This window comes from Oryzias latipes, chromosome 5, assembly GCF_002234675.1.
Source record: "Oryzias latipes chromosome 5, ASM223467v1".
Classification (NCBI taxonomy): domain Eukaryota; kingdom Metazoa; phylum Chordata; class Actinopteri; order Beloniformes; family Adrianichthyidae; genus Oryzias; species Oryzias latipes.
In genome coordinates this window covers 1,371,339-1,392,749 of record NC_019863.2, presented here as the reverse complement: position 1 = coordinate 1,392,749, position 21,411 = coordinate 1,371,339, and the positions used below count along the sequence as shown (strand labels likewise).

Below are 21,411 nucleotides of genomic sequence, written 5' to 3'. Positions count from 1 at the left end.
TTCTCCCCCTAGTGGCAGAATTGCGCATTTCGGTTATTTCTTTAAAAGATCATAACTCGCCACAGGAATGGAATAGAAACGTGCTTGTTTTTTTAAACATCCTTATAAATTTTACTTTTCATGTCTGGGCCAGATTGAACCATCTGGGGGGGCCGGATACGGCCTGCAGGCCGTTTGTTTGACGCCCCTGGTCTAGGGTTTCCCCTTCCTTCGCCCACAAGGGGCTGGGACAAAACAGAAGAAGATGAATGAATGAAAATGAATAATGCAGCAAATTCAACAAATAAGCATTTTCAGTTCTTTAGAATCTATCATGTGGAACTCTGTTGTGCATAATAATGTGGAGCGTGACTTTGAAGGTTTTTTAGTTTTAAAACAAATACGGTTAACTTTAGGAGATTTGTTCAGTAACATTTAATAAAAGCTCTAATGGCTAGTGACTTTAAAATGATGCTGACTGTCATTTGCATTGAGGATTTAGGAAAATCCTAGGAATATATCATTTGCAGAATAATTTGGAAGGTGCTGTAATCTTAATTTTCTTTATAAATGTCCTCCATTGTGAGAAAAATGTCACAAGAAACAAGTAAAAAAACACCTAAACACTATTTTCATCTTAAAAACTCAGAAATCTGTTTAAATAAGTGAAGTCATTTCAATATTTTTTCTTTGAGAGTTGGGTTGCTTTATGTGTCTTCAAACTAAGCACTTGGATTTAATGGAAGTTTGTCAAATGTAATCACATTACCTACGGAGGCAAAAGGCCTGAACTGTAAGGAGAACAGAGGTTTGTGATCTCTGACTTAAGATTTCTTCTTATAAGAAATTCTGAATTTACAACAATATTCTTCAATTAAACTGATATTTGCTATTAATGACATTAAAGAAGAGATTGTAAGATTTTCCCTGCTTGAGTACACGAGAAAATATTGGTTAATTGTAGTTGTACATGTCCTTCCTCATTGCAGCACAGCTGCAGCTTGCCAGCTTTCCAAGGCTTTACTGCCTAGCTCTCTTTCCATCTGCTCCCAAAGGAGGGCCTGACCTGGCTGTTTCCTTCCACTCTGCATCCTTGCCATCCTTCACACAGATCTCATCCAGCTCGGTGAACAGCTCATGGGACACATGCTCAGCATCCTCCTCTGTGCCCAGAATGAACTGAACTCGCTGGGACGGCGTGTCTGAGGGAATGACATGCATGTGACAAAGAAGATGAGGTGAATACATCAAGGAATTCCATTTTTTCTACACTTATTAACTTAAAAAGGCCTCAAACGTGCACATTTCAACACAAGTTAAAATAAAACCCAACAACCTAATTCCTGTTCTTTGTTCACTCATGTGTAGCTTGTCAATATTAGCCTAGAGTGCTGCATGTGTCAGTGCATGTGAGAAATGCCACATTATTGATAGGCCTTATATAACAGTCACTCATGGGGAGGCAACTCAAAAGTTCAATTTCTATTAGTTAGACAGTTGGAACAGATGTCTGTATAGTGAAGAATGAAAATCAAACATGAGCAAAGCTGTGATTTCCAGTGATGGCCTGTGTGGGAATTACCATGAGTGGAGAAGCTGGCCTCACTGTCCTCACTCTGCTGAGTGGCAATGCTTCCTGCCCGCCTGTCCCTCTTGCGGTGGCGGGATCCATGCGGCCTGTGATGACGATGGCTCTGCCTCTGCATCCGAACCCCCACATACAGAGCCTTGTGACCTGAATCCAGGCACAGAAAAGAGTTTACTCTGATCACTGACTGGTCCATCAGTCATTATCAATGTGTAGCTAAATTCTTCAAACGGAGTGTTTCCTTTGCTCCGTTTCAGAGAAACTTTACTCTGCTTTTCCTTTGCTGATGCAGCACTTCTGCGACATGAGCCAGACTCATGTAAAGATACTGACACACATTTTTATAAGTTAGATATGTCAGTTCTTCCTCTGGATATAAACAGCAATCCTTTGATATTTCTGAATATCTAGTGAAGAAATGGCTGAAAGAGAAGCAGGAGAGGGTCTGCTGCTGGACATGTTCCCCGTCCCAGTGAAGCCCTCATGCAAGGGGTGTGAGGGATTGATGATGCTACCTCCTGAACTGGAGCCAGCTACAGCCCAACCACAGAGCTCGTCTTTCTCGTGATCTCATTTAGCTGGGAGTTGTTGTTTTTACTGCTGCTGTGCTGGTGCAGCAGCAGTATAGAGGAGGGCACTCACCACCACTGACTGATAAATCATCTGCAGCAGTTTGAAGCAGATGTTGAATGAGTGCAGCCTGTCGAGAAAGCACAGCCTGGACCGGTTCTTCTTGTGAATGGAGACTTTTACCAAACATTTGGAAACATGAGTAGATGCAAAACCAACAGAAAAGGCAGAAGAGCAAAGTAGTACAGTGTTCCTGGATCGGGAGAAACGAACTCTGGTTCACTTTAAGCGGACCAAATCTGTCCAGTCAAGTGTCTCTAGTGTTAGATGGTTCATTTCAGAGCTTAAAAGTTTCTACTTTGACAGCAGGACGTTTTTTAAATCAAAGAAGCTTTGCGTTGGTGGATGTTGTAAAACCTTTTTCATAACAAAAATCCGTTTTTTTCTCTTTTTTTTTACCAGATTCAATACTTGGTATTCTGATGAATTCTTTCTTTGTCCTGACGTTTTTTTAAGGTTGTGATTGTTTGTTAATAATCTACATATAGCAAATATCTTAATAGGAACAGGCAAGAGGCTGCTGGAAGCAGGAGGGAAATGAAAAGTGGCTCAGGCTGCACTGAATATACAGTTTGACAGAATCATTTACTCCATTGTTAGAAAACAGAGCTGAACAGTGAACAGCGGTTCAGCTGAACAGAAAGTTCCACAGGGAAAACTCCAGAACACCACGCTTCCTCTCCCACAGCAGTCTCAGCTGTTGTCTCTAAGTATTATCAGGGTATTACTGGGATGGAACACCAACCAACAGCAGATAACACTCGCCTCATAGTTTGGTTTAAAGATTATCACTTTCAATTATCTTCTAATCCATTTTGTCCCTTTCGGGGTCACAGCGTTGCCGTGAGCGAAGGCAGGGGACATCCTGGACAGGTCGCCAGTCTGTTGCAAGGTTTGTTTAAAAGAAAAATTAAGAATAATCTTTGGAAGGAAAGTATTTGACTTTAAGAATAAACAGGAATGTATAATTTGATTTTATTAACAGAAATACATTCTTAAAGATAATTAAAAACAGCTAAGATCTGTAGAAAAGTTGCTGTTTTAAAAAAAAGCAAAATGAAGCGATCTGACTAGTTTCTCCCTCAACCTTAATTGATCTGACTCGTTCAATTAGATCATCAGCCACTGAATTGAAGAAATCACCCGCGATCACTGTGCACTCCCAGATTGAACAAACTGATTTCACTCACATCTAGAGCTGTGACGGTGTCGAATTTTTCATCACCGCGGTGATGAACCACCAGGGGGCGCGGTGTCGCGGTTAACCGCAGGCCCCCCCTCAAAAAAAAAAAAAAAAAAAAAAAAAAACACAAAATCCCCCGGCGGCCGCATCGGAAATAAATACAGTTACAACGTACTATTCTTTGTTAACAATGACAACAACTAACAACTACATATCTAACTTGTGAACTAACTATAGGTGTTGTAGATTGACTGTGTGTGTGAGCGCGGAGCGTCTTGTGTAGTTATAGTAGGAAGGTGCGCACACGTGTGTTGGGGGTGCGTGTTGATTCTTCTGCAGCGGACCGCTCTGGAGCTGCACGCAAGTTTCACCAGTGCTCTCTGGTACAGACATCTTCTCAGAATATTATTTATTGCCCAGTAATAAACAGACTGCAGACGCTGTCACCTTTCCGGTAGCCGTGAAGCCTGACACCCATGAAGAACGCGGGGCAGGAGGCTCCGCCTTTGTTTATACAGACACGTAACGTAACGTTACGCTGCAAAAAATAGTTCCCAAACAAAACATGTAGTGATTTTTATGGAAATCTAACAGTGCGCGTTCATGTTTGGTGTTACGGATTGAAGGAGGACAGTTACCCCCCCCCCCCCCCCCCCCCCCCCAAAACACAAAATCCTCCGGTGGGCGGCCGTGTCGCGCACTTAGGAACGCACGCAGCTTGTAATGGAAATGAATACAATGGAAATTAATACATAGAAAGCAGTAAATTTGTCGTATTTCCTCACGAGACGGAAACTTCTGTTGTAGAATAAGGATGTGTGCTTCTGAAAGCGCGCGCCTGTTTGTGTAAACGGAGCCGCGTGCCACGTGCAGCGCGAAGGCAGACACAGAGCACGAGCGCGTGGGAGAAAAGGAGACAACAGTCTGAAAGAAAGAAAGTCTGAACACAGGACTAGCAGAAAAAGGAAATTATCAGCAAAGATGAATGTGTTTATTATAGTTCCAAACACGCACCATATGCAAAACGTAAAAAAAAAAAAAAAAAAAAGTGCGGTGATGCGGTGATGAGGTCATCACCGCGGTGATGACCTCATCACCGCGGTGATGCGGTGATGCGGTTATCGTCACAGCCCTACTCACATCAAGCCTTTAGGATCTGTGTTAACAACTTCAGGAGGAGCTTTGTCTCCACTTGTTCTCTGAATTTATCTCTGTTGGTCATTTCTTGCTTTTTTTAGATTGACCTTTAATATTTGTTTGGTTTTCAAATATCCACCATGTTATCAGGGCTGTGGATCATTCCTTAGGTCCAATTTGATTAACAAATCAAGATAAACAATTAACAGCCCAAATCATGATTCTTACTATTTAAAGTCTCACTCTTATCGTCTTTTGATCTATTTTCAAAGCGTTCCCAGAGGTCTTGTAATTTTATGAAACCATGTCATGTGATTCATTTTTTGAGTGATTAATTAATTATGACTATGTTTTTAATTAATTTAGTTAATGTATTTTTATTCTAACCAGATAATTACTGTGAAAAGCCTCATTTTGGGGTAAGTTCATTTAAAATTGGGACATTAAAAGATCAAAATACTACTAAAAAAGTCGCTTTAGGAAGTTTTTTTTTTTATTATAATTGACTTCCAACCTTTCCTTTTACACCAACAAGGCAGATTTTTTTCAATCTTCAAAAATTAAAAAATAATACAAAAACAAAACACCAGGTCCAGAGTGCTCTAATGTAAAACATTAACAAACATTAGGGACACTTCTGAGCAACTCAGACATTATTGGCCACAAACGTATTATTAATATCACGATATATATGTTGACAGACACTATGTTACCAAAATAATTGGCTCAAAGTGTTGCTGACTACAGTTCTAATAAAGAGGTGACAAAAAGATGGTAAACAAAGTCACAGCTACAAAACCAACTGCCCAGACCAAACCCTTTTTTATCCCACACAAAGAGGAGCCAAGAGTCTGTCCCAGAGGCAAACCCAGGCCCCGCCCCCATGCACTTCACCCTTGTGAGAGCTGTGGTCAGGGACGGCCTGAGCCGAGGCACTCAACCAGTTGAAGTCACAATGAGTGTTTGAGTGAGGACCCCGGCAGGTCAAACTCAGACTCTGTCCCATCAGTGTACGCCCCAACCCACAACCATCCCCCCAGGACAGAACCGACTGATCAGCCCCGGCCCACTTCCACTAAACCCCACAGACATGAGCAGCGTCACCCAGGCCAAAAGAACGGTGAGTTTCAAGAGAGGTGAGTCAAAAAGACAAAACAATAAACCATCACTGTGTGTTCCTTTCAAGTGTGGATATAACTCACCTTCTAGCTCCTCCTTCTCATAATGAATGTTCATCACTGAGCTCATTCCACCCTGGTCTACTACCACCTCCTCATCTGGTCTCTAAAAGGCAAACACACAAAAACGTGAACAAACAATTGGCCACATGCAGTGGCAACTGTTTCAAATGATCCCACGTCTGCCTGTATCAGGGACCAGGAGTGAAGGACCCAAAAGTACAAGAGGACCCGCTTGATGGTAGGAACCTAAAAGATGAATAAAGACACCTAAACAAGACAAATGCATGAACAAAAGGAGTGACGGAAGCAGATGACCTGAGCAGGATGACCTGCAAACCCCACACCTAAATACAGTGAGGAGAATTAACTGCTGACAGCTGGGGATGAAAATCAGCATAAATGTGGGGGGACTGACATACAGAGTAGAATAAAAAAGAACTTTATTGATCCCATAAACTTGAGATGACTTTTACCATAAATCAATCAAAAACAGCACAGTGTTCCTTCATTTATCAAAGTGTTATGTTCTAAAAAAAACACTTTTCTCAGACACTCATGAACATTTTCACACTTTTCATTTTCATACATTTTCATACTTTTATAGAAAATTAAGTCAGTTTTAAACTGAACACATTCAGTTTCACGTGTCACCAAACAGACAGCTGGTTCCAATTGCAGCAGGGTTTTTTAGCTCAGATAAAAGTCCACAAAGCTAAATCCGGGTCAGGCAGGCAGAGGTCAATAACAAGCATAGAAGCATCAGAGAGGAAAGTAGAGTAGTCAGGATCCAGGCGATATTCGAGGCAGGGGCCAGGCGGCAGGCAAACGGAGTCAGAGACAGAACAGCAGATGTCTGCAGATGCAGATATAACACGTGGTAATGCAGGCAGCGTGACACAAACAATACTTCACACTGAGCGAGGCTCAGTGCAGTGCTGGTGTGTACTGTGATTCAATGCAAATGAAAGTCAGGTGTGTGTGGCATCCAAACTGTGTGCTGGAGTTTCTGGAAGATGAAGTGTGTTTAGAATTCTGGAGATAGTTCCCGCCGGTGAACAGTGGGAGAGACAGCACTGACTACTGACAACAGCTGACACGGTTGGAAATCTGCTGGTCCTGATGGAATATCACCACAGTTGCTAAAGGACTGTGCGTCAGAGCTGGCTGTGCCTCTTCAAACCATCTTTAACAGGAGTCTTCAGACAGGATGTGTCCCTGGCTTGTGGAAGACCTCATGCCTTGTCCCAGTGCCCAAGGTGACAAGGCCTGCAGGGATGAAGGACTATAGACCAGTTGCCCTGACATCTGTCATGATGAAGACTTTTGAGAGGCTACTACTCCGAAGGCTCAAACCCCAGGTGGAGGGGGCGCTGGACCCCCTTCAGTTTGCCTATCAGGACAGTATGGGAGTGGAGGATGCAGTCCTGTATATGGTCCATAGGGTGCTCTCCTTTCTGGAAGGGATTGGCAGATATGTGAGGGTGATGTTTTTCGATTTCACAAGTGCCTTTGATACAGTCCAGCCTCAGCTGCTGAAGGGGAAGCTCGAGAGGATGGGAGTTGATGCAGTTTTTGTTCACTGGATCCACAACTATCTGACTCTTAGGTCACAGTTTGTCCGACTAGGAGACTGTGTATCTGGGACATTGATGAGCAACACCGGAGCACCACAGGGAACTGTACTATTGCCTTTTCTCTTCACACTCTACACTGCTGACTTTAATTATGCATCTGCAGCTTGTCATGTCCAGAAGTATTCGGACAACACTGCTATTGTGGCTTGTGTAAAGGGAGGGGATGAGAGTGAGTACAGGGAGCTCATCACCATATTCACCTCCTGGAGCAGGGACAATGGCCTTGTGCTGAACACATCAAAGACCAAGGAGATGATTATTGACTTTAGTAGGAAGTCCTCCCACCAGCCAGTGATCATCGATGGAGGGGGAATCGAGGTGGTTGACTCCTACAAGTACTTGGGTGTGCACCTTGACCACAAACTGGACTGGTCGGAGCAGGCTCATGCTCTGTATAAGAAAGGGCAGAGTAGGCTGTTCTTCCTGAGAAAGCTGAGGTCCTTTGATGTATGCACTGACATGTTGCTCCTCTTTTATCAGTCGGTTGTGGCGGGTGCTGTCTTCTATGGGGTTGTATGCTAAGGTGGCAGTATGACCACAAGGGATTGCACTCGATTGGACAAACTGATTAAGAGATGTGCATTTGTGATCGGGAGGAGGGTGGACTCTCTGGGATCTGTGCTGCAGAAGAGGATGAGGGCCTTGACTCAGAGCATCCTGGACAATCCCAGACATCCCTTGCACAACACAATGTCTGGTCAGAGGAGCTCACGGAGTAATAGGCTCCTTTCACTGCGCTGCAGGACAGAGCGCTTTGAGAACTCATTTGTCCCTGCAGCTATCAGGCTGTTTAATGAACCTGCCTGATATGAACTGATATTATTTTGTGAACTTTCTTTTTACTGTTGTTTGTTGTGTGTGGTTGTGTGTTTTGCTCCCAGACACCTGAATTTCTCCTTTGGGAGATTAATAAAGTTTCTATCTATCTCTCTATCTCTCTATCTCTCTATCTATCTATCTATCTATCTATCTATCTATCTATCTATCTATCTATCTATCTATCTATCTATCTATCTATCTATCTATCTATCTATCTATCTATCTATCTATGTTTCCTGAAGTGGTTTATAGTTTCCTGTCATTCACACTTCACCTCCTATGAGCCACATTAAGTTCTTCAGCTAATTTCCAATGGTTTTTAAGATGGCGCCAGTGTGCACGGCCTGCCGTCTGTCACTGGTATTTGTGTTTGTGCTACGTCTGACAACTGTCATTAAAATCATCAACTCTTTACTGGTGTATGATCGCCAGACGCTCCTGGATCTGAGCTTTTTTCCTACAAAGCTGGTGCAGTTTAGTCACAATGGTCAGGAGACGCTGCACCCGTTGCTGTCCGACGTACCTGTTTACCTGTGCCGCACCTCAGTGACGCTTCAGGGAAGGAAACGCCATCGTTGTTATCGGTTAATGTCATAGTACCCCCTGCTGGCCCCGCCTCCTCATCAGGTTCACCTGAGGACTCCAGCTGCGCTTCATCATCTTCATCAGCCGGGGGACTCTTAAGGAGAACCAGGACCCGTACTCGACGCTAGTTCGTTGTACTCCACGGTGCACTCTCTGGCCTTGCTCGCTATTCTAGTCCATGTATTATCTGCCTCGCCTAACCTTGTCTTGTCTCTGCCTGCCTAGGGTCACGATCACGCCTGTCACGTTCTGGACTCCGACTCACCTTCGCTCTGGTCCCTCCTCGTCGCCCCTCTGGACATCCTTCTGGAAACACGGTGTTCGCCGCCAAGAGCCTCCAACCATCCACAAAACATCCTCTCTTGGAACCCTGTCATTCCTCCATTAAATCCTTTACTACTCTTCCGCCTCGCCTGTCGAGTATTCCTTCCGGGTTTCAGCATCTGGGTCTGCCACAGTCTCGTCAGCCATGACAGCTAAAACGTGAGGGTAAGCTGGCGAATCTGAAGCAGATGCTGCAACCAGTCTCAGGCACTCTGCGGTGGCCTCGCTGGATGCGTTTGGACCGCTTTATCGACTCTTTCCTTCCCGGCGCCCTTTGGAGCCTGTCAGCACCTGGCTGTTAACTGTCGCCGGCTCAGAGCAGCTGTTCCAGCCTGACGGTCCCTGTTCTCCTCGCCCCAGGCAGCGCAGGGTGAACCCGGAGAGCTTGCGGCCGCTCCCCCGGGCCAGCCGGACCATCAACACCCTGGCCCCGCCAGATTTGCCCCGCTGAACACTAGGTCCCTGGCGGACAAAACTTTCATCCTCAGGGATCTTTTCACCTCTCAGGGCTTGGATTTCCTTTGTCTGACGGAGACGTGGCTAAACGTTGGTGAGTCCAGCGCATTTTCTGAACTTTTACTGCCGGACTGTGATTATTGGGTGGCCATGGTGCAGCGGTAGGGGGGTCGACCCATGATCGTAAGATTGCAGGTTCGATTCCCGCCTTGCATGCCCATGTGTCGAAGTGTCCTTGGGCAAGACACTGAACCCCACCTTGCCTCTGGTGGGAGATTGGCGCCAGTGTTCGGCAGCAGAGCCGCCGCCAGTGTGTGAATGTGTGTGTAAATGTGTGTGTGCATGGGTGAATGGGACTGTGACTGTAAAGCGCTTTGGGCCTTCGAAAGAGGGTAGAAAGCGCTATATAAGTATACGCCATTTACCATTTCAACTCCACGCGCACATCAGGCCGAGGAGGCGGAATCGCCACCGTTTAGAAATCTGTACATACATCTGTACATACATCTGTACATACATCTCTGCTCATACTCTCTGCTGGTTTCCTTGTCCAGCTTTGAACTTGAACTTTTTGAACTGGGCTGCTCTCCACCTGTGCTGTGTGCAGTGGTTTATCGTCCACCAAAATACAATAAGGACTTTGTAAATGAATTCTCTGGGCTGCTGGCTGAAGTCCTGGTTAAATATGATCGATTTTGTTGTCCAGACCATACAATGTCTAAGGACTTTTTGAGTCTTATTTTTTTTTTTTTTTTTTTTTTTTTTTTTAACTTGTCCTGTCCAACAGCTAGGCAGACAGATGAGAGCTGAGGGCCTCTTGGGTTGGACATATTTTACTTTAACAAGAGGGGTTATTAATCTTCAGACAAACCAAAGGTATGTCTGAATAAACCCCTTTTGTAATTGAGGCCAAACTTTATTAATTTCAAACATGTCTGAAAATCTTTGGTGTTGGACCGGACGGAAAAGGAAAGAGGGGAAGAAGAAAGAGGGACGTTAGAGAGAGGGGGGGTAGGGGGTGATAATAGGAGGGGAAGGGGGATAAGACCATGAAGCAGCATAAAGCAACAAGTTTACTGGTTGTTAATCATTATGGTAAGGTTCAAATGTAAAAAAAAAAAACAAAAAAAAAAAAAGGGCGGAGCCTGTCCACACACACACTCAAATGTTATAAACACACCTGTTAGTTGCAAAAATGTCCACCTGTCGACATGTACACAAAACAGATAGTGTTCACACGCATACTTATGCCTTAAAACCAACTAGTGTGAAATATTTCAGTCATTCAGTCTGTTGAGCTGACACCTGTGCTCAGGTGAGTGTTTATGTTCTTCTAAAATGGATGGTGGAACGTGAAAAGAAGGAGGGAGAGTGCCCAGCCATCCCCACCCCAAGACCCCCACCGCACCAGCAGCGGCAGCCGGATTCCCCCCAACACCACACGGGAACCGGCAGGGAACAACCGCCGCCCGGGCGACCAAGCCCGCCACCCAGGCCAGGGCCAGCAGGGCCGCCGCAAGGCCCCCAGAGCCAGAGAGCAGGGAGGCACGGAGGGAAAGAGGGCGCCGCCCCAGCCCAACCAGGAGAGCAGCCCCCCCGCCGCGCCGGGAGAACCCAACGCAGGGCCCCACCGGAGAAGGACGCCCACAGCCCCAGACGAGCACCCCACCACCACCCAGGAGTTCCGGGCACCCCCCCGCCCCAACCCCAGGTACGGGCCAGGACCCCCCAAGGGAGACCCACTCCGCACTCCAGGCAGCCATCCGCCCGGCCAACGGTTGGTCCAGGGAGGAGCGAGGCAGGGGCCCGCCGCCCCCGCCCAGGAGGGGGGAACCCCGGGGAAAAAAGAGTCTTATTGACTCTTTTAAACTTGTTCAGCATGAGTCGGAACCCAAGCAGGAACGTGGACACACACTTGATCTGGTGCTGACATATGGACTCTCTGTTTCTAACCTGGTGATATGTGATGCAGTGTTTTCAGATCATATGCCTGTTTTATTCGACATCACTCTGCCCTGTAACACCTGTAGGCCTCGAGGTCCAGCGCAGTGCGTCCGTATCATCAATCCTTCCACTGTAGCTCTTTTCTCTGCTTCTTTTATTCAAACCAGTGTCATCCCACAGTCCACATGTTTTAGTATGGATGAGCTCAGCTCCTGGTTACACTCCACCTGCCTGACAGTACTGGGTGCAGTGGCTCCACTTAAATCCAGGCAGCCTAAAGTTAAAACTGAGCAGTGGTTTAACAATGTAACTCCTGCTGCTAGACGTGAGCGCAGAAAAGCTGAACAGAAGTTTAAAAAGGATAAGCTACAGGTGTCACTACAGATGTTGAAGGCCAGCTGGCATCATTATCAGGCTACTGTAAAAGAGGCAAAAAGGGAACATCTGTCAAATGTTATCCTGTTACACTGTCACAAGCCCCGTGTCCTGTTAAGGACCATAGATGCAGCTCTTAACACCCCCAAGTCTGTCTGTGTCCAACCTACGCTGGAGACATGTGAAACCTTCCTTAAGTCCTTTGTGGACAAGGTGAATAATGCCAGGGCCCTCATATCACCACCTACATTTGACCCCTCTGTTGTTGTGCCTTGCACTGGAACTTTTCACCAATTTGAACCAGTGACTCTGTCCATTTTATATGAGACTGTGAAACACCTGAAGCCCTCAGGTTCCCCCTCTGATGTGGTTCCACCCCGATTATTTAAAGAGGTTATCACTACTCTGGGACCTGCAGTTCTTGCTGTTGTAAACAGCAGCCTTTCCTCTGGTGTTCCCTAGAAACTGCAAACATGCTACAGTACAGCCATTGATCAAGACGCCTAACCTGGATCATTCTGTGTTGTCCAATTTTAGGCCTATTTCCAAACTCCCTTTCCTGTCGAAGATTCTTGAAAAAATTGTGTATGTCCAATTGAAGGATTTTCTAGATGAAAATGGCAACCTTGAGGTTTTCCAGTCTGGCTTTAAATCTCTACACAGCACCGAGTCAGCTCTGCTCAGGGTGTTTAACGACATCCTCTAAGCTACAGATGCTGGGGAGCATGTGGTTCTGGTACTACTGGATCAACACACTGGATCACAACAACTTGATCTCCCGATTACAGCAATTTGTAGGCATCAGGTCATATTTAGAAGATAGAACGTTTTGTGTAAACCTCAATAATGTTCAGTCTTCCTCTGCTCCTCAACTGTACGGGGTCCTGCAGGGTTCAGTCCTTGGGCCTCTGCTTTTCTCCCTTTACTTACTCCCCCTGGGTTTCATTCTTAGAAAGCACAACTGTGCTTTTAATTGCTATGATGATACCCAGATATACGTGCCAATAACCAAGGAGGATGCCTATTCAATCAGCTCTTTAACTGAGTGCTTGGAGGAATTAAAACCCTGGATTGCTCTTAAATCTGAGGCCATGGTCCTTGACCGGAGAAAGGTAGCTTGCCATCTCTCGGTGGGTGGAGTGTCCTTGCCCCAGGTGGAGGAGTTTAAATACCTTGGGGTCTTGTTCACGAGTGAGGGAAGATCGGAGCGTGAGATTGACAGGCGGATCGGAGCGGCGTCCGTAGTTATGCGGTCGCTCTATCGGTCCGTCGTGGTGAGGGGAGAGCTGAGCCGAAAAGCAAAGCTCTCAATTTACCGGTCGATCTACGTTCCAGTACTCACCTATGGTCACGAGCTATGGGTCATGACCGAAAGAACAAGGTCCCGAATACAAGCGGCTGAAATGAGCTTCCTCCGTAGGGTGGCTGGGCGCTCCCTTAGAGATAGGGTGAGAAGCTCGGTCACCTGGGAGCTCGGAGTAGAACCGCTTCTCCTCCACATCGAAAGGAGTCAGCTGAGGTGGCTCGGGCTTCTAGTCCGGATGCCCCTTGGACGCCTCCCTGGAGAGGTGTTCCGGGCATGTCCCACTGGGCGGAGGCCCCGGGGAAGACCCAGGACACGCTGGAGAGACTACATCTCTCGGCTGGCCTGGGAACGCCTCGGGGTCCCCCCAGAGGAGCTGAAGGAAGTGGCTGGGGTGAGGGAAGTCTGGGCATCTCTGCTCAGTCTGCTGCCCCCGTGACCCGGTCCCGGATAAGCGGAGGAAGATGGATGGATGGATGGATGGATTGCTCTTAATTTTCTCCACCTCAATGAGGAAAAGGCAACAGTGAGTCACACCCTATAGCTCTGGGCTCTCTCACTCAATCTGTTAAATCTACTGTCACAGACTTAGGAGTGAAGATGGACAATGGTTTTAATTTGGACAAGCAGATCAGTTCGGTGGTGAGATCCAGCTTCTTTCAGTTAAGGCAGCTGGCTAAAGTCAAATCGTTTTTATCAAGAAAGCACTTTGAGACAGTAATCCACGCCTTTGTTACAACTCAGCTGAATTACTGTAACTCTCTTTACTTTGGTGCCCCTCACTCATCCTTGTCCCGTCTCTAGCTGGTGCAGAACGCCGCTGCACGCTTGTTAACTGGAACGTGGAAGACAGAGCATATCACACCAGTTCTGGCTTCTCTTCACTGGCTTTTAGAGTTTGTTTTAAAATTCTTTTATTTGTTTTTAAGTCTTTAAGAGGTCTGGCTCCACCCTACCTCTCTGAACTGCTGCAGCTGCATTCCCCTTCCCGCTCACTTAGATCAGCTGACCAGCTACTCCTGGATGTGCCAAGGACACGGCGGAAAGTCAGACGGGAAAGAGCATTTGCCGTTGCTGGCCCCAGCTGGTGGAATGCACTGCCTATGCAGGTTAGGAAGGCCCGTTCGTTGAATGATTTTAAATCCAAGTTAAAAACTCACTTTTTCTCCCTGGCTTTTAAATCAGTGTGAGTTGATGTTTTTATTGGTTTTATTTATTGAATTTATTGATTTTATGCTGTTTGTTTTAGTTTGTTGTTTTGTTTTATTCTGCGTTGTTAAGCACTTTTGTCAGCTTCTGCTGTTTTAAAAGCACTTAAAAGCACAATAAAGTTGACTTGACTTGGAAAAATCTGTTTGTTTTTAATGAGTGTGAACATATGTGAAAACTATGATGCTTGTAGGATTTTCCTCTGAGAGTAATTAATTATTTCTCCTGGCAAACGTCCCCTCAGTCTTCGCTCATGTCCTCTAGCGCAACATCAGCAACAGCACTGGGGTGGGTTGGAGGACGAATTGGTTTCTACGGAGACTAGTTCCTTCCTGAATCAGTCCACTGATCCAAAAAGGCTTCAAATGCTGTCTTTTGTAGTCATCATTGAAAACTGAGAAACTGCAACTATTAAAAGTATAGTTTGTAAAAGAAATTACATTAATAATGCAGACTTAAAAAATTGGCATAGAAATTTTCAAAACTTACACAATTGAGAATGTTTTACATATCAACCCTTTTGGAGAACTACATGCACTTTAAACATGCTGACATTTTTTCCATTTTTTTATTTATTAATTTATTTTGTACTTGTCCTGTCCAACAGCTGAGCAAAGAGATGAGAGCTAAAGTCTTCTTGTGTTGGACATATTTTACCTTTTACAATAGGGGTTATGAATCTTCTGACACACCAGAGGTATGTTTGAATAAACCCCTTTTGTAATAAAAACTCAACTTTATTCATCTTAATCATATTTGTAACAGTTTTTGTTGGACCGGACAGAAAAGAAAAGGAGCGGAAGAAGAGGGGGACAGAGAGTGCAATCTCCGGTCCAACCAGAAGAGCAGCCCCCCCCCCCCCCCCCCCCCCCCACCACCATGCCCGGAGGGCCCAACGCGGGGCCCCACCCCAGGAGAGCACCCCCAGCCCCAGATGAGCAGCCCTCTACCACCCAGGAGTTCTGAGCATCCCCCCAACCCCAGGCACGAGCCAGGGCCCCCCCAATGGAGATCCGTCCCACGCTCCAGACAGCCACCCACCCTGCCCACGGTTCGTCCAGGAGAGAGCCAGGCAGGAGCCGGCCACTCCTGCACAGGAGGAGGACGCCCAAGAGAAGTGGGGTCCACACGGAGTGTTGTAAACATGGCCCGACCAGGCTCACCCCCTGTTGGAATTTTGGAGAAGGCCGGCGCTTGAGGGCAAGGACCACCACAGGGACATGGACACCCCAGGGTCAGATGTGATGTAATCCCGAGCTCTTGGTCTTCCCAGAGAACTCAGGGATCCCTATCCCTGCGTGGAGAGAGGGCTGCTGGGCCCAGGAAGTCAACACCCAAGTGACACAGCCACCACTGCCGAGGGCCTAGTACCCGCCCACCAGGGATGGGTTAGGGGACAGATGGTCAAAGGTCCCACCTTCCTTGTGTTATGTATGTGTGTGTTTGTGAGCATGTGTGTGTGTGTGTTGGAGTGTATATTTTTGAGGGGTAAAGGGTGTGTGTACTAAAGGGTGCAGTTAAAATTGGTGGGTAGGGCACTGAGGGGACATATCCTGATTGCTCACAGTGATGTCCAAACCCCCTCCCCACCAAGGGCCCCTAAATGTCTACAGTGCAGTGATGACAACCAACCAATCCTCAAATCAAAGGGAACTAATCTTAAGCAAAAATGGGGCAGAGCTTCAAAGATTGTGGATTTCCACAGTAGTATGGAGCAGCACAGTAACATGGAGTGTCCTAAATAGGCCTCTGACTATCGAGCAGAAAGCAACTGCAGACACATCTCTTTACCCCATCATAGCAACATTTTGAACAATTGTTGATTAACCACAGCTTTGCAACAACATGAATAAGTCATCTTTTCTTTCACTTATTTAAAGTAACAATGTTTTTCCTTTTAAATGAAGCCGTTTACTTCCAGACACAGTCAGAGCTGTTCAACAGTCAAAATGTAACATTTTAAAATAAATAAATAAATAAATAAAAAGCTAAGCAACAGTCCATTATGAAGGGTAACATAAAGGTGCACCAAAAAGTGACCAACACCAGGGTTTCAATCTGAACAAGTAGAGCAGCAATGATTTGTAGTTTCCCCATGCCCTGGCTGAATGCCCTGGCTGAGCAGGACGATCAATGTGTTGCACCAAAACACATAGCAGCACAAATCTCACATCACAGCATCATGTGACACTCCAGTAAATGTCACTGACCTCTTCCTTTGCTCTGAATTTAGCAGTCAAATATCACAGTTGTGGTTCAGTTTTCATCTTTTTCATTGCACACCTCTGTCGGCTACAGTTCTTACTGTGTGAATTTGTAAGTCACAACTGCCCTTTTTGGTGGCCGTCTGCGTGTAAATGATGGTGAAACCTGCACTGGGCATTCAGGTGGCCCGCATGAATTTTAAAGGCCATGTCACACAGCCATTGCACACATTTTGTGCATATTGCATTGATGAAAACTTGTCATACGTGAATATTTGTGGAAAAAGTGGGAAAAGTTGTGGTCTGTACGTGAAATTTTTACAGATTTATAACTAATGAAGTCTGTTAAAACCACAGAAGAAGTATGAATAAACCACGCATAGAACATGTAAACCAGCATGAATTGTGGATGATTATTACACTGTTTATATGCAATTCATTAGTGTTTTGTGCTTCAATTACGTAATTTTAATGTGATATGTGTGCCGTATACACAATATAAACATTATACATCAGTGGTACATGCGTGAAAAGTCCGTTAGCCAGACATGAAACAGTCGTATAGAGCCACAAATTTCCATGCATTTCGCAAAAATTAGGTAAAACTACGTAAAATATACATAAACTGCACATAATGCATCATTCTTGACCAAACAAAAATTTTGAACAGCTCAAAACCAATTTCACGTAAAGACCTGTTGGCTGAAACCCTCAACAGACATCTGCGCACATCGACAAATGCAAGAAACATTTATGAATGACATATATCACGCATGTATCACAAAAGACAGAAATTTCATACGTGGAAAATTTACGTAGTTGCTGAGTGACACCGCCTTAAGATCCTAGACCGCTCGTTGAGCCTGTAGAGAGACAGACGAGTCTCAGGAGAACTGCAAGACACACCTGTGCTCCCCTTAAGATGCAGCTATTCCCGTCTAGGATGCTCCACGACCCCAGACATCCCAAGAAAACATGCAGCACATGTACATGTCAACACCCATGTGGATGCATGTGATTAAGGCTCAAAGCTGCATTAAAAGGCTGAAGTGAATATCTGTGAAGGGCAAGGCCCAAACCAAATTTATTGCAACTTAATTTCAAAAGGTTCTGTCTCAGTTATGTGGACTTAAAGCATTTTTCAGCGAGCACACTATTCTACTTTTGCCGTATGTTTGCAGTTATTGTAGGAAGACAGGCACTTTAGGTGTAAAACTAAGATTCTGAGTCAAATAAACATTGAACCAAGAACAGTTTTCTTAGGTTTCCTGGTGTCTGAGTTTGCTCCCCACTAGACAAATATCTAGTGTCAAATGGATTCAGTACAGTGAAATTCTGTTTACCAGTGTTCACTCTGACAAACTCAACAATGTTCCCAAAAGGTCAGTCTGAAGCTCTGAGGGTCCTACCATGGGGTCCACTCGTACCAAAACACAAACCCCTAAATATGTGGACACTTGAGCTCCAATGGAATCTACACAATTCTGTTGTGTTTTGGCACCAAATAAATATTGTTACTTTTTGGTGTTAAACATGACTTTTTAAGTTGGGAGTCTATAGGAAATTGCCCCTTCTGACACCAGCCTCCAGTGGTCTTTGGAGGAACTGAGTACCTTATGGTTAGAATATAATTTGGGAATTGAAGGTTAGGGCTTGTGGTGTCTTTTGTCTTTGCCCCATGACAACTAAAGCCTCCAGATGATGAAAGAGAAGAAGAGGATGGATTGATTCATCTCCAAACACATGAGAAAATAGTTCAGTTTGATCCTGAATGTTCAACTTACTTGAACTGCTTCTTACATCCATCCTTGACCACTTAGTCTTTCATACCACACGATAGTCTGGGGCGGAATCTGAATTCATGAGTTTGTTTTCTTTTTGAAGGTTGGCTGGCTTCTGGTAAAAATTGTCACATTTTGCTGTTAGTTTTTTTCTTGAGCTGAATAGACCCTGACACGAATTATGAATGAACTAATTCTGGTCATTTCCGTTGGCTTCATGAATGAACATCAATGGAGACTAGAGGACATATTCTGTGTTTTTGTACTGAAGTGTCACATAAAACTTGACAAAAAAAGACAAACGATTGTGGACATTGCATCTGAAGCATTGACTGTATAAGAGAACGGCAGAAGAGCTTAGATGAAATCCACCAATAAGATAATTAGCAAGACTAGTCTAACTAACTGCAAACCTTCATTTGCCAAAAGTTGCTCAACATTTTACTCCTCAAACAGTAAATTTGGTCGTATTAGTGAGTATTCATTTTGGACACCACCTGCATTTTTATTATTGAAGTTCTTTTTCCTCTTTACTTCTTTTTTTCTAAACTGTTTCCTTTGGTCTTTTGTCCATTTTCCACAACCTTGAACAGACTTTTCTGTCTGTCAAACACCAGAGTAAAGATGAGTGAGATGATGGAAACAGATTTGATGCAGACTCCTTTTTTTTTCTTTGACTTTTGAAAAAAATCCAGTAAACCAATTAAAGTATAATAATTTATGAATGTATGTCTTTGGAAGCAGCAGTCAGTTTGTTGCGGGTTCTGGAATCTTAGGCGGTAAGTCTAAGCCCCTCCCCCGTCCTCTGCAGTTGCGAGTTGGTCTGGCCTGGGTGTCATCATTGACGGCACCTTATCTTTTCATTCTTACGGTACATTAATTCTGTCACTCAATCGGCGCATTTTCACTTTCAGTCTCCAACCCCCACCCCCATTCTTGTCCACATCTTTGTTATTTCTTGTCTTGATTTTTAAAACTCTCTCCTCTTCCTTTAACAACCCTTCAGCAGCGCTCACCGTCACTAAAGACTCCTTCTTTTCACCACATCACCTCTTCTACACCATCCTCACTGGCTCTCAGGTAATCCAAGTAAAAAAAATCAAAGCCACCCATTTCCTGTCTCCTTCAAGTCTTTAAAATCTAGCGATCTTCTGATTTTCTCAGGTCCTTCTCCTCCGTTAACCTCTCCATTTACCTGCTCAGAGCTTTTAGTCGCTCTGCACATAAACTCTGCAAATCTCTTCCTTATGACATCAACAGCTTATAAATCCAAACACAATGTTCTCTTTATGATATGATCTGTAGTTTATTCTTGTTTGTTCTGTCTCCAAAACAGCAAGAGCTGACAACAAAGATCCCAACTCTAAAAGGAGCTGGGATTATCGCCCCCCCTCAGTAACCCTTCTCCTGCCACAGACCCTCACATGTAAAGATGGAAAACAGACGAGACAGGAGAGCTGGAGAGCATGAGGGAGGTGGCCGTTTAGTCTGGGTGACAGTCGCCGTGAGTCATGCACACCTTATTTGATTTAACGTTGACTCTCTACAGTTTCTGTTCATTGTTTTTTAACTACAAATGTCATTGGAACCTTACAAACTCAAATGAAGTCATTACTTTCACACAAAATAGTCAACATTGAAACTTCTAATATATAGTTTTAATTACCGGTAATAAAAAAAATCTGTTCAATGTCTCTCCAACACAGACATTTATTACTGAACATGATTATGTTTATTCCTGATTGAAAATAAGTGTCAGTTCTAGTTAATAAATCAACAGAAATATTCCATGTTAGCATACTGTTGCTCAGACTATGACTGTCATTCTTTGACTGCCGTTTGGATACTCAAGCAAACAATAAAATTCTCTTTTTTAATCAAATCAAATACTTTTTAATTAAAATGTTAAAGTCAAATAATTTGAATAAACTGTTACATTTTGCAGTAGCTATAGTACTTAAAATGTAATGGTTACTAATCTAAAAAACAACCTTATATGATTGCTGGGGCCTATCCAAGTGGAGGCAGGAGGCAGTAACCTGAGGCTCCATTCGGCTCTTCGACCCAACTAATCTAGTTAAAGAAGGTTTCTTTTAGATCATTTTTTATAATAAGACATTTTTCAAACCAGGAGGCGGACCGGATTACAAGGCGCTTTGAATAAAACAAAACAGGAAGAGAAGTCAAACTTTATTCAACTCCTTCACAAACAGAGGAAGCACAGTATTTATCACTCAGCAAGTCACCTGACTACAGTACCCACAATGCTCCAACAATCCACCAGGCACTGTGGATTTATACCTTTCCAAGGTCCAACTAAAACATCTGGATAGAATTTTGAGCACCATGGAGCACAGGAAATCAGTTCCAGGTAGTGAGAACAACCAGAATTCAGACATTAAGCTCACTGTTGATTTTTGAGAAAATTAAAACATTTAAATGCTTAAATTCTTTGTGTCTCCTACAAGGTTGTGGTTAGTGAGAAATCAACAGTGTCGAGTTACCAATCCAACATCTGTCCTGACAACAAGCACAGGGAGAACATGACAGAAAGAACCCAGAAAGAACCACTACACCGCAAACTTTACATTTATGTATCAACTTAAAAATAAACAAAGAACGAATTAAATTTGTTAGAGGGAAAAATACATCAAAATCGGAGGTATCGGTGTGCTCATCGTCTTTCCCTTCAGCTACTCCCATCCCAGCTGACCACCTCCGAATTCAGACATGCACATTTGGCTTCAGTTATGCCCTTCCTGACCCAATCCTCTGCACCCCCCTGGACTTAGCAGTGGTACATGGACCACTGGAAAAGGCTACTGTTGTATTCGCAGTACCATACCTGGTCTCCCATCTTTCACAACCAACCCTGTTACAGTAAGCAGCTGAGATCAGTCCTGGAGATTTGTAGTTTACAGTTTGTATACATTTACATTCAGTTTCTGTTACAATTCTTAATGGGCCTATATCACGCAAAATCAACTTTTTGAATTTTTAAGTGTATTGTAATGTTCATTCCTCACCAAAAAAACAACCTCAAAGAGGTCATTTGGCCAGCTCCGCCCCCAGGCTAACA

At 44.5% G+C, this 21,411-nt stretch overlaps 1 protein-coding gene across 3 annotated transcripts in view; it reads right to left on the bottom strand.

Moving 5' to 3' along the window:
* The window catches only part of LOC101162907 (electroneutral sodium bicarbonate exchanger 1), a 59,035-nt gene that overhangs the window by 36,310 nt on the left and 1,314 nt on the right, over positions 1-21,411 (bottom strand). For all 3 annotated transcript variants that reach the window (XR_002289655.1, XM_020701442.1, XM_011494584.2), the window contains exons 2-4: positions 5,720-5,801; positions 1,562-1,714; positions 1,046-1,181 (exon numbers count right to left, since the gene is read on the bottom strand). Coding sequence is in view for 2 of the 3 variants with exons in the window: in XM_020701442.1 (XP_020557101.1) it covers positions 1,046-1,181; positions 1,562-1,714; positions 5,720-5,801 (371 nt within the window). In the remaining variant the exon portion in view is untranslated. The remainder of the gene's footprint in view (positions 1-1,045; positions 1,182-1,561; positions 1,715-5,719; positions 5,802-21,411) is intronic.